General features: G+C 56.6%; 2 protein-coding genes across 3 annotated transcripts; both read right to left on the bottom strand.

Annotated features, from left to right (window-relative positions):
• Window positions 1–6742: 6742 nt before the first annotated feature.
• Window positions 6743–12377, bottom strand: METTL13 (methyltransferase 13, eEF1A lysine and N-terminal methyltransferase). 2 transcript variants are annotated; one of them, XM_053984872.1, is made up of 8 exons: window positions 12166–12377; window positions 10653–11403; window positions 9808–10007; window positions 9048–9243; window positions 8684–8827; window positions 8290–8499; window positions 7810–7941; window positions 6743–7366 (listed from the first exon to the last, which is right to left on the bottom strand). In XM_053984872.1, the coding sequence occupies exons 1-8, from the start codon at window positions 12316–12318 to the stop codon at window positions 7092–7094; spliced, it is 2061 nt and encodes a 686-aa protein (XP_053840847.1). In that variant the 5' UTR covers window positions 12319–12377; the 3' UTR covers window positions 6743–7091. The 2 variants fall into 2 exon arrangements, with proteins under 2 accessions (XP_053840847.1, XP_053840848.1); XM_053984873.1 differs by having other exon boundaries at window positions 10653–11443; window positions 12166–12268.
• Window positions 12378–12661: 284 nt separating this feature from the next.
• ITPA (inosine triphosphatase) lies at window positions 12662–16137 on the bottom strand. Its single transcript, XM_053984876.1, has 8 exons — window positions 16031–16137; window positions 15897–15954; window positions 15740–15804; window positions 15148–15221; window positions 14513–14544; window positions 13802–13917; window positions 13218–13294; window positions 12662–12954 (listed from the first exon to the last, which is right to left on the bottom strand). The coding sequence occupies exons 1-8, from the start codon at window positions 16091–16093 to the stop codon at window positions 12834–12836; spliced, it is 606 nt and encodes a 201-aa protein (XP_053840851.1). The 5' UTR covers window positions 16094–16137; the 3' UTR covers window positions 12662–12833.
• Window positions 16138–16152: the final 15 nt, after the last annotated feature.

Here is a 16152-nt window from a genome sequence, read left to right on the forward strand (position 1 = left end):
GTCAGTGGTCACAATTTGCCCCTGGCAGAATTACCTCTTACCCAGCCAGAGCTGATTTCAGCACAGTTGCTCAGTTTTTATTAGTAGCTTCCTTATCTTGGGTGTTCTGCCAAATATCCTTGTAGCCCCTAAATTCTGCATTCCTTGTGTCAGCTAGGAGTGTTACACCCTTCTCCCCTTTGGTAACCTCTCCCTAGGTCTGAGATAATTGAAACACGCCAAGCCCTAAACCTTAACAAGGCAATTTTACCAATAAGTAATTTGTCTTTCTACCACCTGGACATCACTTAGAGCTTGCTTGTTAGGGATTGCTTTTTCACAGATTGCCCAGAGAGGCTGTGGAGTCTCCCTCGCTGGAGATATCCCAGAACCAGCTGGACACAATCCTGTGCCTGTGCTCTGGGATGATCCTGCTTGAGCTGGGAGATTGGACCAGATGCCCCACTGTGCTCCCTGACAACCTGACCCATTCTGGGATTCTGTTCCTGCCTGAGGACAAGGCCACCCCGGTGCTGGGACACTTGGACACGAGGAGCACGGTTCACCCAGCTCTGTGCGCTGAGCACGAGACCACCGTGCTGCCCCTCTCCCCTGAGAGCCCAGCCCCAGCTGGCCACTGGGAAGGGCTGTGCAATGCCCGGGCACAGGCAGGAACGCTGCCAGGGTCAGGCACGTTCCGAGGAGGAGCTGGATCCGGCAGGGCGGGCAGCAGGTGACGGCTCGGGAGCAGGCTGGGAAGCGACAAAGAGGTCCAAGCCGTGTCACTGCAGCGGGTTCAATTAAAAATGCACGCTGAGGCTGAGCTAAAAGCTCAGGCACACAACAGAGATGAGATTTAGCTGCGATTACCGGCAGCAGTCACATCATGAAAATATCTGAAAGGCAGGCTTTGGAGTCGTGCAGCGATAAAAGTTACCCTCTCTGTTACAGCAGACACTGGCCTCGCTCAGCGTGAAAAGCAAAACAAAGGGAGCTGTGAACATCCCGCAGGCTGACGGGGACTAACGATCTGGAGGATTATCAAAACTTCTTGGCCAGAGCTCTCAATAAGTGTAAAAAATTACTCTACAGCAGACTGACCTATAACTCTGGAAGCAAGGAGCGGTTTTGAATCGGCAGAAGGTAGAGACGGCTTCTCCTCCCCGCTGCAGTTAGATCACAGCCTCTGGGAAAAGCCTTGCCATCATTTCTGTCTAGTTGGGAGCCTGGGAGTTATTGACATAATTATGCCAATTAGCAGCATGATTATTTCTTTCCCGACTCCTGGGCGAGCAAGCTGTGCCAGGAGGCGCTGGAGTAGCTGCCTGGCCTTCCTCCAGCTTGTGGGTTTCTATGGAGGCTGGAAGTTGGGAAGAACATTATGAGTGTCCAGAGCACTTTGTGCTGCCCCCATGAAATAATTAAGATCCGTAGAAGAGCAGCATGGCCGTAGGATTGTGTCTCCACAGGAGACAAATGAAGATTGAGAAAGGCACCATGCCTGGGGAGCAGCACCATGCCCACCTTATAACTGATAATCCAGGGAGCTGTCCTTTCTGTGAGTTCTTTAAATTACAGCTTTGTCTGCTTCCACAATTAAAATAATATAAATTAGGAAAACATCTAAGATTAGGAAAAGTTTGAGTTATTCCCGCAAGCCTGGGAAGTTTCCAAACCAAATTTTTTGTCTGGTGAAGCAGAGTTAAAGCCATTAAGTGCCCACATTCACCCTGCAACTCTATCACTTAAAAAAATCCAACTTTCCTCCCTCCAAAAAAAAAAAAAAAAAAAAAAAAAAAAAAAAAAAAAAAACCACAAAACAAAACAAAAAACAAAACAAAAAAAAAACAAAAAAAAAACAAAAAACAAAACAAAAAAAAAAAAAAAAAAAAAAAACCAAAAAAAAAACCCCAAAAAAAGGCCACAAGCAGCCAAGTATAGATTCCCCCCGTTCTGGGAAAAGCACAAACAATTTCATTATGGATGCTTGTGAGAGGTTTTCCTCATTTTTCCAACACCTCCAAGAAAGCAGAGAAGGAGAGAGGAGAGGCACCCGAGCATATCTTTGGGTCTCTGCTTTTCCTGACTGACTTCTCTGGGCAGCTTGTTCCAAATCCCCATGCAGAGCCTAGCCTGGCTTTCTGAATTTGCCAAGATTCAGAGTGGCTAAATTAAAGGAAACAGGGGTGCAACTAGACCACTGCAAAGCTTCTTGTAACAAATAACCCTGAAATACAAGACCTAAATCAGCGTCAGGGGGCCGTGCAAAAAATTGTTCTCTGGGGGAGCTGTAGGGGCAACCCCCAGGAGCACAGAGCTGTGCTGCTCACTGGTTAACCAGCTAAACACAATCTGGTTTTACCCTGCTGTGCTCAGCTGTGCCCCTAATAATACAGTACAATAATATACAATATTTATCATTTCCTTTTGCTGTGTGCCAGGCTTAGCAAGGAGAGAAAACCTCTGCCAAGCACCTTTCCTGGCACGGCAGGAAGGGTGGGTGCCCTGATCCCCAAGGTGACTCCAACAGTGTGGTCTGATGTCACATGTCACCAGCTCCGGCACAGCCTGCCTGGGGCCCCCAGTCACAGCCTCTGGGGCATTTCAGATCAAGGCTACAAACAGCAAGCTTGTCCTGCCACGACTTTCAGAGAAATAAATGGCAAAAATAGCCTGGCTTCAGGGTGCAGCTGAACCCACAAACTCACACACACACTTCTCCCTAACCAGGCAGTGACGTTAACACCGAGGACATTTGGACCAGGTCCCCAGGCTGCTTCCCAAACACACAGCAGTGCAATTCCCTTCAGGGAAAATGAGTTCTGAATAAACCAGCCGAGTGGGGACCTGCGGATGCCTGCAGTGAAGGGCCAGCCACGCTGCCCTGCCCGGGGCAGCAGAGCACAGCAGAGGCTGCTCCTCTCCCCTAAGAACAGGCAGGTCTCTCCAGGGACCTTCCTCACCTCCTTCTCGCTTCAGACACGAACGCAGTGTTCTGGCAGAGCTTTTCAGGCAGTTGATGGGCACAGAGCAGGAGGAGGTGTGGGCAAGGGGCAGCTCCCAGTTCTCGGCAGCACTTGGCTCTGCAGCGGAGCTGCACGAAGGTGCCAGTCAGCATTATGCCCGTGCATCGGCCAGGATAAGAGCTCAGACCTTGAAGTTGCAAAAGGTGGAACTCAAGCCCGTGAAAGAAAGCCAGAGTGGCTGCAGGGCTGTGATTATAGTGGCTGCAGCATTTCTCCGCGTAAAGAGGATGTGCTTTCTGCCTTCCCCCTACAGCCCGGGGCACTGCTGACTCACTGATCGCAGGACAACACAGTCCCTGTCCCATCTCTCCTCTCTCCTGCCCTGTGATCTCCAGCTGCATTCTTTAGTCGGGTGCATCCCGTTGCAGGGTAGAAAAAGGGCACCGTGCTGCATTGCAGCCTGCAGAGGTGTTTCCCTGCAGCCCTCAGCACCCTAGGAAAGAGCTGCACTCCCTCCCTGCAGCCTGGCAGCATGCCTGCTTCCTTGGCCACAAAGCCAGACAAGCCAAGTGCTTCCCCAAGGGAAGATTCCATGGACAAAACTCTTCCCAGCCTCTGGGAGTGGCTGTTGCAGGCCTTGTTGTGCTGGACCACACCACGGCAGCATCCCCAGGCAGTGGGGCCAAGGCTCTGCCCAGCTGAAGGGAATCAGCCGGGGCTCAGTCCCTACAGCTTTTGTTGCTGCAAAATCTCTCCCAGCTGCTTGCTGTACTTTGAGCTGATGACAGTATGTCCCTTATCCACCTCCACCCTGCTCCCCAGAGGGAACTGCGGTGTCATTCTCTTCTCTGTTCTTCTCCAGAACCGGCACCAGGGCTGTGACACCATATGGGGTGTACATGTGGCACCCCATCAGTGCCTGCCTCTAAGTGCCACCATCCCGCCAGCTGCCTGCTGACAGCCACCCTGGGCCAAAAAACCTCTCTGCATCCTTCTACCCAAGCTCAGGACATTCAGGGCTGACCCACCAACTCCCAGTGTCTTGTTCACTGGAGCAGCAGCAGGGCATGGATGATCTGAGAAGGGACCAGGGCAGCCCAAAGCATCCCCAGCTGGCCACAGCTTTACACCTGAGCCGTGGGGTGAGTTACACACCAGGCTCTTTTTGTGCTGGGAAAGCCAGAAAGGAAAAAGTCAACATCTCCGTGCCAGTGGGGGTTGCTAAGTGACGGCAGAGCTTGTTTCTATCCCGCCACTGACAGCGTGCCTACGCTGCAAGGGAAGGAAGTGAGGAGTAAGGGATGTAAACATGAGTACATTGCCAAAACTCTCCACAGAATCACCCTTGCCAAACATATACATTAGCTCCATGTTTTGGCTGCCAGCAGAGAAATGTTTACTACGTGTCAATTACTCCAGCCTTGGAGCATTTTACCTGCAGAGGAGGATTTGCAGCACTCGTGAATTTGCCAGTTTTCCAGCTGAAATTAATTTCCAGACCAGAGTTGTCAGGCTGTCAGTAGCTGCAAGAACAGCTGCCATGAACTGAGATTTCATCCTTACATTGTTTCTAATAGATGGCTTTTGTTTTTCCACCAGGATGTGGCGTTATGCAGCATTTTGGAAGCACAACAGAAAGGCAGGACTGGACAAGGGAGGGATGAAGGCAGTCTTTGTATGAGCTCCTGGGGAAGAAAGGAGATGGTTTTGCTAGAAAAAAAGGGCACATGCACACAAACCTATGTCGTTAAGATTATGTGGAGAATTGCAAACTAAGTTAAAAATAGAGTAAACGCAGCACGGCTGATCTAGTTGAGAAATCTGCCATTGCTAAGCTAGGTGGATAATAGATATCTTTCAGAACAGTGCTCATCACAGAGGAGCTTTAGAAACTGCATGGGGGCAGGCACACTTCAGCTCCAGTTTCAGCCTTGTTTCTCCCCTGTGCTGTGCTGAACTCACCACAGAAGGAGAATCACTGGAGGGGTGACTGGGTGGTGACAGAGAGGGCACCTAGCCAGGCTGCCAGCCTTTATGTGAGGCAGGCAGCAGGCCAGCCCTGCTCTCTTGGGCCTGGGAACCATCAAAAGCACTTATTAAAAAAGCATCTACTCCCTTTGCGTAGTTGCAGGTTAGCCCAGGGAGAAAGTAGGGCACCCATCTGTCCCTCTGTGGGAAGGGGAACAAGGGAGGAAGCATCAGAGAAGGGATCTGAACAGAGCAGTTCCCAAAGCAGAACCTGCTGGCAAATGAAAATGAAAATACATCCCCAGCTGCTGGCAGCACAGCTGCCATGGCGCATGCCGAGCACCAAGAGCCCCCTCTCCTGCACTGGGGCAGTGCCCACATGGTCCCCACTGCTTCAGGGGGTGAGAGCCTGTGGGAAATGGATTTTGAGAAAATTCTCAAAACCTGACTCACATAGTGTGCATCTGTATGCAAACCTTGAGATAAGAAATGCTGACTTAGTAATGCCAAGGAATAGGAGAGACATTGTTGAGAGAGAAATGGAACTAGAAACAAGTTTCAAAGGATGGTTTTGCAAATAAGACTAGATACTTTGGAGAAACAGAACTATGAAAGATGCATTGTAGTAGGACCCACAAGGGGTAATTTTAGATGATTGGCTTTAAGGCATTTACAGCATGGTGTGGCAAAAACTGATAGGCCAAGAAATGGTTATAGGGTATTGTAATTAAGAAATAATTGGCTTCTGATTGTGACGGCGTGAATTATAACATCTGTATGGTCTCACCCTTCACTTGAGACTGAAAATAGAATAAAAGTTTTTAAAATGCCTCTCAGTTGCCCCATCTCTGGGTCAGAAAAGGGCTTAATCAGACAAGAGCCTTTTGGGGTGTCCTTTCCATGGCCCCATGGAGCTGGGGAACTGCAAACTCTCAGCTCACACACCCTCTCACTCTGCTTTCAAAGTGGCAGAGGTTTTCCCACAGATGGAGGAGAGCTGCCTCCTTCCAAGCAAGGAAGGGGCAGCCCAAACCCTGTTGGGACAGGGGGGTGTGAGCTGCAGGGCTGGGAGATGGCCCAGCAGGGATGCTGAGACACAGATCCCTCCTGGAGCTACTTCTGCTGTGCTGTTACCTCCCTGGGCCATGGAGAGGTGGCTGGGGAGGGTTTGCTTTGGGAAGCAGCTCTCAGAAAGGCTGGTTCACAGGCTGTCCTCTCTCAGGCTGCCAGTGGCAGAAGGGAGCATGGAGTGAGAGTGCAGGATCAGTGGCAAAGCAACAGTTTGTCACTTTGCTGTCTGCAAGCCGGTCACTTTGGTACCGTGTCTCAGGCTCATTTTGGCACCAGCTATTGCAGGGGAGAAAGACAAGCCCCCAAAAATAGCTTCTGATGAATGAATGAGACTCTGAAGGCCCATAACCAGTCAGGACACACAGACCAGCTCTTGAACGAGCTCTCTGGGCAGGATTGGGGTGCTGTGGGAACATACCAATGGGTATTTTCTGGCTGCCCTTTCGTCCTGCAGGAAGGCTGACCTGCACTAGCTGGTTGAGTGGGTTGGTGTGCCATGAGCCTGAGCACAGGGCTGGGTCCCTGCTGGCCCTGGGGCAGAAGGGTCCCGAGCTCAGGGGTTTCAGTTCAGTGGCGATGGCTGGAGAGATTCAGAAGGGGGAAAACATAGTGGGATGCAGTCTGGGGAGGGTGAGTGGTGAGGGGGCAGTGGGGTTCAAGGGGCAGCTGCCTGCTCCCAGGACATGCCTTTGAAGTGCAGAGGTGACTGCAGTTTTCCAGGAGTGTGGGTGCTTCACAAATAAGCCTTAGGAAATCACTGCAGGCCTCAGAGCACCCCTGAGCGCTTTATTCTCACAGCTCGCAGCCCACCCACACACATCCACAAGCAGGCTTGGAGCAGGCCTGGGGCTCTGCAGACACACCAGGAATGCTGGAGATGCAGGGAGAGGCACCACCAGAAAGAAAGGAGCAAAAGAGTCAGAGGGATGCTCTTCCCAAGGTGGGAAAGCAAGGAGGACAGACCCAAACCCACAGTCCTGCCAGTCCCACAGCACCTTCCTCAGGAAGCACCTTCCCGTGCCAGTGCCATCCTTCCAGCACGCCCAGGCCAGCCACGGGCGCCTCCCCGCAGGAGGCCCGCCATGCCGGAGCGGCAGCAGAGCCCCCTCAGAGCACGAGGACGGCCTGCAGCACGTCCGCCAGCGCGTACGAGCTGTCCCAGGGCCGGCCCGGCTGCCGCAGGGCCCGCTCCAGCGCCCGCGCCCGCGCCCCCAGCTCTGCGGGGCCGCGCCGGCCCGCGGGGCCCGGCTGGCAGAACAGGATCTCGTTGACCTCGCCGTGGATGCGGCGCGCGTAGAGCAGCGGGAAGACGGCCCTGAGGGCGGCCAGGACGGACTCCTTCAGCCGAGCGTCGCGGCACACCAGGTTGAGCACGAAGACTCCTGCAGCAGGGCGAGAGGGAAGGGAGTTCAGAGCAGCCCGCACAGCCCACCCTGCTCCCTGCCACCCTGTGCCACCCCGGTGAAAACGTCTCCCTCACCGGCGTCCCCCCGGTGCCCCTGGCCCCGCTCCACGTCCCTGCTGCCACACGGGTTGTGGGCGGCCACGAGATCTCTTCTCAGGTACCACCTACGCCTTCTGCTTCCAGAAAACTCTGCTGGCCCCCTAGGATGTCTTAGCCTGTCTCAGGCCACCCACTCCATCCTGCTGTCGCCACAGTGCCCACCGAAACACCCAGATGCAGGACCCGCCAGGAGAAGGGGATATCATGCAGCAATCCTGGCTGTAGCCACTATTCTCCAGGATGAGAAGTGGTGGCACAGCCCCAACTCCACCCAGAACTGGCCAGCCTGGCCATGGGGCATGGCCAGACCTCCCCTCCTACCTTCTGGCTTGAGGATGGTTTTAACTTTCTGTAGAAAGGGCTTCTCCACAAAGGCTGAGGGTGGGCAGCTCATCCCCACCGTGAGGTCTTTGCTGTCCACATCAAACATGATGGCATCATACTGGGCTGGTGCTGCAGGACGAAGCACGGACAGTTGTTATCCTATGGGACAGAGGTGAGCTACACACATAGGAAGGCCAAAGATGGGATGGTCAAGACACCCTTATGGGTGTCTTCTCTGCTGGGGTTTCTCTTTACAAGCCCTTGGTGCTGGGGGAGGTAACAAATCTCAGGTACTCTACACAGGTTGGCAAGGACAGGCCATGAGCTGCAGACACCTGGTGAGGCTGGAGCTTGTGGCACAGAGCAGGAGATGGGCAGGAAGAGGAAGCAGGTGGTGACAACAGCCCAGGACTCCACTACCCAGCATGGCACCCACTGGGCTCGATGGGGCACCTGAAATGCTCTGGGAGATGGTACCTTCAGCTGCCAGCTTGGCCACATAGTCCAGGCCATCGGAGACGTGCACCTGCATGCGGTCACCCTGGGAGAAACCGAACCAGCGCGTGGCCACTTCCAGCATGGAGGGGTCGATCTCCACCACGGCCACGCGGGCCTGCGAGAAGTAATCATGGACGAAGAGGGGCAGGCTGCCCCCGCCGAGCCCCACCACCAGCACTGCCAGCTCTCCTGCCAACCGACAGCACCCAGTGAGCCACCAGGATGCCATAATCCCCCTGCTCGTCCCGCCCACCGTCCCCAAACCGCTTTGGGAATGGTGCACGGGGCACCTTGGCCAAAAGAGCCTTTCCCCAAGGGGCTGTGGCGTAGGGACACCTGCCCCAGCACAGCCACCCACTGCTGGTCTTGTCACCTGGGAGGGCGTCGGGGCCCCCCAGCAGGCAGAGCCCCGCAACCATGGCCTTGTGGTGCTCACAGCACAGGTAGCTCCTGTCGATGGCTCCAGGTGGCTCAGTAGGGCTGGGTTTCTTCTTGTCCCTCCTGCTCTTCTTCTGGCCTGAGTAACAGGAGACACCAGCCAGTAAGGCAAGGGGGGAGATGGAAGTGCTTTCTGGAAAAAAGCCACCCCCAGCCCTGTCCCACCCATGGTGTAAGAACACTCCTAGGGCTGCTCTGGGGCACGACAGGCAGCTCCCAGCAGGACTTCTACCTTTTTCCTGTATTGCTCTCACTCTGTGTCATCCTAAAAAATCAGCCTTGGCCCCTGCCCCGTGTACCTGGGAGAGGTGTGGGGGCCAAGAGCCGAGCCTCAGACTGCACCACGTTCCTGTTCTGGAGGAAGATGAGGCGGCGGAAGTAGCAGGTGCCATCTCCCTTCACGTCCTCCACGACGAACTCCCCGCTCAGGGGGCTGCTGCCACAGTGCCGCACCGCCCGCACCCCGATGTCCCCTCCCACAGACAGGAAGGGCACCTGCAGGGAGGAGAGGGGCTGCTGGGAACGAGGAAAGGCTACAGGAAGAGAGCTTGGCATTCCCAGTGTCCTGACTATGGCTACAGAGCCAGGACGAAGCAGACACAATAGAGGAGCAGTGGGATGCCACAGGAGAGCTGGGGATCTGCACTAGATTCACTCCCATGGCGAACACAGGGAATGCAGCAAGACTTTTTGCTCAGATGTGTGGAGCTGGGGCAGGAAGGAGAAGACAGAAGGAACAGAAGTAAAAGCCAGGATTAAGACAGGGGTGCTTTTAGGATTTCTGGATCTCTGCTTTTCTTGGGATGCTGGGTTTTGGAGGGCAAGGACTTTGTACTGAATCCTACCACACAAGCACCTCAAATCCTGCCTCCAAGCACAGACAGACAGCTGGAGGGAAAGCCAAGAGAAGCTGCACCTGAGGCCCATCTGCCCACCAAGACATCCAGCTCACGCCTTGCAGCTTGGTCTCCCTTGGAGAAGAGGGTTTCCCTGCTGGCAGAGAGCCAGCCTGGCCTTGTTTTGGGAAGCCCAGCCAGGGGGCAGGCAGAGGGGGCTCACCTGCTGGCGGGCAGGGAGGCCCGGCGGGGCCAGCTCCATCACCTTCCCCGAGAGCTCTGCCTGGATGGCGGCCATGCCCTCGTAGCGCTGCTCCCTGTGCAGGGCCACCGTCAGCAGGCGCCCAAAACCTGCGCTGGCCGCCAGCTGCCTCCGCCCTTCCTCCGTCCCAAAGAGCCACTCGGTCTCCCTGCCCTGTGGGACTGCAGAAGGGGCTGCCATCAGCCTGGGCTGCTCCTGGCCCTCGAGCCTCCAAGGGAGGAGCCACCGGGAATGGCAGGACATTTAAGGGAGGGCTAGAGCCGTGCACTGTGACCATCAAAAGAGCCAAGATTTCCCCTGTTTTGGGCAGGCTCATGCAAAAAGCTGGAAAAGCCACATGTCATTAGAAGGGGGGCTTCCACAGGCTCCTGAGCTGTCTCCAGGCTCTGCTAAGCCCCAGCTTTGCAGGGATGGAGGGGGGGAACGGTGCTGCTGGCAGAGGCTGACACATCTCTGTGGGTGCAGCCCTACGGGTCTGGCCCTGCAAGCCAGGACACCCACAGGGAGCAGCAATGCCTTCCCAGCCACAAGGTGCTAACTTGGCTGTCACCAGCATCCAGGCAGGAATCACCACCTTGGAGGTGGGGCAGGCAGTGTCCCTCTGCCCAACAAGCTCTGTGCCACACCTCTGCTTGCACCACCAGGCAAGCACATAGCCCACTGCAAAGCCAGGACTAAAACATCAACCGACAGGTGGGTTCTTTCCCTCTCCAGCCCCAAATTCAACAGGCCCTGAAGGGCTGGCTGGTTTTGCAGCTCCTGGCCAGGGCAAGCACCTGACTGCAGCCTGGACAGGCTGTACTCACTGATGAAGATGGCAAAGTGATTGTCCCGGGAAGGTTTCACCGAGGGGCTGTCCACCACGTGCAGCGTGTAGCGGGGCTTCCCACTCTCCTTGTCACACAGATCCAAGGAAACCTGTTCCCTGCAGGGGGTTTTGCTGATCTGGCTGCAGAGCAGGGCATAATGCTGCCTGTCCTTCACCGCTGCCACCAGCCGCTCCGCGCTCTCCACCCGCATCGGCTTGTCCTGCTCCTCAGGGCAGATCTCCAGGATCCGTGCTGCTGCTGAGCCAGGCATCTTCCTGAACTTTGTCATCACATACACAAAGACCGGCAGGACAAACTGCTGCTGGTCCCCACCGCTGGCCACCTGGTGGACACGCACCACCCAGCCTTCCTGGGAGAAGTATTCCACGGCTTTCTTCAGCACATGGGCCTGAGCCAAGGAGACGCAGAGGTAGCGCCCTCCTACCTGCAGGACCCGGCTGATCTCAGCAAACATCTGGTCCACCTTGGCTAAAGTGGCCTCCTCCTCATCGGTCAGGAGGGCATCCAGCGTGCCTTTGTCCAGGACCACTTGGAAGTGGGCGTCAGGGAAGTCCATCTGGAGCATGTCCATCAGCAGGTAGCTCATCCTGGGCCTGGTGCTCGCGCTGCGCTCCCGCATCTGGCGGATCACGGCGTCGCTGACGTCGATGTTGACGATGTCCTGGCACATCCCCACGTCGTACATCTGCTCGCTGAGCTCCGAGTTCCCACAGCCCACCACGAGAACCTGGGCAGCAGCACGAGAGCAGCGTGATGGTGAGAACACCCTGGAAATACCCCCACACCATTTTAGGAGCAAATATCAACCTGTCTGTGAACACCACACCCTCAGGGCCTGCAAACTCACTCTCCATGGCCTAAGATAACATGTCCACAGAAAACAGTCCCATGGGCAGAGAAGTGATGCATCTGCTGCATGCTTTTTTGAGAATCATGTCGGTGCTTTAAGCCCCAGAGCTGCCCAGACCGGGGCCACCCAGGGGTCTCTCCTGTCCTCTTGCTAAGGCACAATGGGGGCTTCACATCATCTGTGTCAGACCTTGCACACAGAACCAACTAGAACCAACCACTGGAAAAGAGCTCTGAGAACATGGAGTCCAAGCTACGACCAAACACCACCGTGCCAACCAGGCCACGGCACCGAGTGCCACATCCCGTTTCTCCTTAAACATCTCCAGGGACGGTGACTCCACCACCTCCCTCCAGGCAGTCCATGCCAATGTCTAAGCGCCCTTTCTCTGAAGAAATTCATCCTCCAAATGTCCACCCTAAACCTTCCTTGGCGCAGCTCAAGACTGTTCTTTCATCCTGTTGCTGGTTGCCTGGGAGAAGAAGCCAACCCCCAGCTGGCTACAACCTCCGTTCAGGGAGTTGTAGAGAGCGATAAGGTCAGTCCTGAGCCTCCTCTTCTGCAGGCAAACAACCTCAGAGCTCGCCGCCCAGGAGAAGCCCGGAGGGAACACAGCGCTGGCTACCAGCCGGGGCTCACCTTGTCGCGGGGCCGCACATACTTGTGCAGAACGGGGCACAGCTCCGGGAAGGCCCCGTACCACTCGAAGGGCCGCTGCCCGCGCTGGCGGAAGAAGCGATCCCAGTAGCGTGCGGAGCCGAACTCAGCGGGGCTGCGGGGCAGCAGCTCCATGGCCGGGCCGGGCCGGGCCGGGCCCCGCTCCGCTCCCGCCGCCGCCGCGCCCCACGTGTCCGCCGCGCTGACCGCTTCCGGCTGCGCGGCGCGCCCGCCGCCCATTGGCTGCCTCCGCCCCGGCCGCTCCCCATTGGCGGCGGCTCCGCCCCGGCCGCTCCCCATTGGCGGCGGCTCCGCCCCGGCCGCTCCGCGCTCCACCGCGCAGCGGCCCCGGCGCGCCCCCGCCCGGTGCCGGTCCGAAGCCGCCCCCGCATCACAACCGCGCAGCTTGAACAGCGCGCAGCCGCTGGGCTCTGCGGCACTGCTGAAGCAACAAAAAGAGCGGAGAGCGAGGCAGCGGTGGGTTCAAAAGGAGCGGCTTTAATGGCATCCCGCAGCGGCGGGAGTCTCTGCCGGCGCTGCGTGTGACATGCACAGCACCTGCCTTGGCAGGGGGTTGGACTAGGAGATCTCCAGAGGTCCTTTCCGACCCCAGGAATTCTGTGTGCTTGTGGGAGCCCACGGCTCGGGCTCTAGCTGGGAGCGGGGCGGGGCTCTGGCGAGTCGCTCTGAAGAAAGAAGGCTGAGAGCTCGCTCAGCGCCCGGTACCGGTGTGAGATGGAGTTCTTCACTGCCTTGGGCATTTCAGCGTAGCTGCAGGGGACAGAAGCAAGTGTCAGTAGCAGGGACACTGCAGCACATCCCTGGAGCACCGAGAGCTCCCCTCTGCCTCCCTGCTTGGCTCAGCGGGGCATCGGTAGTGACACAACCCCTGAACTGGGCGTTTCCCATCAGCCACCCTCTTCTGATCCAGGAGGACATTTCTCCCTGATGCCCTTCCTCACAAGCAAGTTCTCCTGGACACCCTTGACCAAGGTTTGCCTTACACAAAGAGCCGTAGGTAAAACACCACTTACGTCTGGTTGTAGCCATTTGGCTGAAAGCAGGGATCCCAGCCAAAATCCCGAGGGCCCCTGGGCTCCACTATCAGTCCCTGCCATGAGAAAGCACAGAACAGCTTTAAAAGAACACCAAAAAGCACAAAAAAACCCTCAAGGACTGCACTTCCCTTGCAGTTACATCGCAAACACAGACAGAGACACGCAGCCATAGCTCACGCTGCAGCCACCACAGGCCCCGCAGGGTGCTGTCCCCTCCCCAGCTCCTCCCCAGGGTGTGACCAAAATCAGCAGCTCCAAACTCACGCTGCCCTATGCTGACGGTGCTCTGACCTCTCCAAATAACAGAGCTAAGAACTGAACCTGAGTACAGCCCTGTGAGAGGGAGATGGGGCTGAGGAGACCGGGGTACCGTGCACAGTTCAGTGAGCACCACTGAACATAGGGCTGCACCCTCGGCACCCCCCTCCCGCCAGCTGCGCTCTCCCTAAGCCTGCTCCCAACATTCAGCGACCCAGAGACCACCACAATTGTCCTCAGCAGAGCCAGTGCTGCCAAGAAAGCCCCAGCAGAGCCCTCCTCCCCCGGCACGCAGCACCCACGTGGGTCTGGCCTTTGAAGAGCCTCACTGGCTCCTCCGGGTTCCCGCTGCTGAAGGCGAAGGTGCAGAGCGCGTAGGCGGACTTGTCCTCAAAGCCAGCCAGCAGCTTGTACAGGCCTGGGGGACACAGAAGGGAGCCTGGAGTCCCTGCTGCTCCCTGGGAGCGCAGCACAGCCACCCAGGCACGGATGTGTTCCACACGGCATTCCCAACCACCACGGGAGGTGACAAAGCTCAGGCACCAGGATCCCTGCTGTGACCGAAGCCAGAGCCTCGGATCTCATCTCCAGAGCCCTGCTATGAATTTGGGAGAGGAAGCAACCCAGCATGACTAAAGCCCCTGGTGCTTGAAGGCGATTAGTGCCCCTGTTAATGAGACCAGCACAGGATCTGCAGTCACACTCTCAACTGTGGGATCAAGGCACAGCAGGGGAGGGGAGCATTAGTGGAGAGGGGCTTGCCCTGAAGCCACAGGGAGCAGGAGATCTTCCAGGTCACACTGAGGACAAACAAGATGCTCCCAGGAGCCCTGCCACCAGCCTGCAGCAGGAGCCTGGGAATCCAGGGATGGAACTACTGAGAAAAACAACAGCCTGGGAAGGAGGGCACAGAACAGGCTCAAGGAACCTGTTGGTTCCCCCAGCATGGGTAGGGAGACACTTCAGGGGCAAAGGAGTGGATTACCCAGAGAGAAGTAACATAAGGGCAGTACCTTCTGGCTTGAGTTTCTCCAGGAACCATTTTCTGAAAAGGAAGGAAAGAGGGAAGATCAATTTTTGCAATTCTCTCTCAGAAATACAGGCATCCCTGTGACATTGTTGCTTACATTTTCACAGGCATTTGAATCCCTCTCAATGTGCTGTAAGATGACTCATTCTGGACTATTTACCAGGAAGGACAGAACTTACCTCTTAAGCTGAAGGGGACACAGTGAAAACAGCAGTGGGTATTTAATTTACTGTATTTACTGTATATAAATACATAGTAACTTTGTTTTCTTCTGGATTAAAGCTGTCCCTAGGAGAACCTATGGGGCACTCATGGCAGAGTCCTGCTGAAAGGCTTGGTGCCTTTACTGCGCAGAACCTGCTCTTTGGACAGGTTCCCAAGCTGCCAGAGCAGGCACCACAGATTGGAAAGCAGAGCCAGCAGCCCAGGTCTGTCTCTCCATTCCTGCTCCGTGACTTACCACAGGGCTTAAGGAGCTCAGTGCAGCCCCTGGGGTGCAGGATGAAGGGGCAGGGCACAGCAATCACCTCCCTGACCCCACTGCTCCTGGAGCGTGGAGCCCACCCTGCCAGCCCGTGCTCCTAACCCTGGCACGTGAAAGGGGAAACAGCCACTTACATGTAGGGTCCTGGGAGGCCCCCCAGGGCGTTGAAGCACAAGCAGGTGTCCTCTACTATAACAGGTCCCTGAACCTACAGCAACAGCCCAAGAGGAGGAGAACATTACACCTAAAGGAAGGCACTGCCTCCAAACCCATTCCCTTGCTCTGTTCCATCCTCGTGTTTCCACTTGACCTCAAAGGCAACACACACCAGACACACACAATCAAACCCAAACTCCCACCAGGCAGGCCAGAGAGGCTGAAGAACAGTAGGGAGGGTTTCACATGGGGGAAAAACAAGCAGAGCTGAACGCTCCCTGCCATCCTGGAGGACGAGGAAAGGGAAAGTCTCTGTGTTCCAGAGGCATGCCTGCAGGACACCCGTCCCAGAGCCAGCTCTGGAATGTTCAGCAGACATAAAACTCTTTGTCCTGCAGCCAGCGGGCCTGCACTGAAGGAGCTTCCGTGCCCTCCCGCTGCTAGAGGGACACACCAGCATAAACCAGAACAGCCGGGTGATGGGAGAGCAGCGAGGTTGGGATGCCTCAGTGTCCCTGTCTGGGGTCCCTCCACACCCATCCCGCCGGGAAAGAGGAAGGAGCGAGTGACCTGCCGGGCGGCTTCGCGGCATTTCTGCACCGAGATCTCGTCTGGCTCCCCCTGGTACTCGGGCACTGCGGACACGGGGATGGAGCGGTGCTGAGCACACGGCCGGGCCGGGGCGAGCCGAGCCGCCGCATCCCGCCAGGGCCTGCCGACAACTTACGGTCAATCTTCTTCGCCACCAGCGTGTAGGGAGAGGAGTCCCCGAGGATCTGCGTGACCTGCGCAGGGAGAAGGGAGTGACGAGGGAGGGAGAGAGGCAAACCCGCTGGCCAGGCCCGGTCCCGCCGCCCTCACCTCCTCCAGTTTCTTGGCGTTGCCTGTCACGAACACGACGCTCCGCCGCGCCGGCGCCGCCATGCTGACCGCGCGCGCGGCCCCTGCGCGCCCGGCCACCAATCAGCGCCCGCGGCGCCGCC

This window comes from Vidua macroura, chromosome 9 (assembly GCF_024509145.1).
Source record: "Vidua macroura isolate BioBank_ID:100142 chromosome 9, ASM2450914v1, whole genome shotgun sequence".
NCBI classification, from domain to species: Eukaryota; Metazoa; Chordata; class Aves; order Passeriformes; family Viduidae; genus Vidua; species Vidua macroura.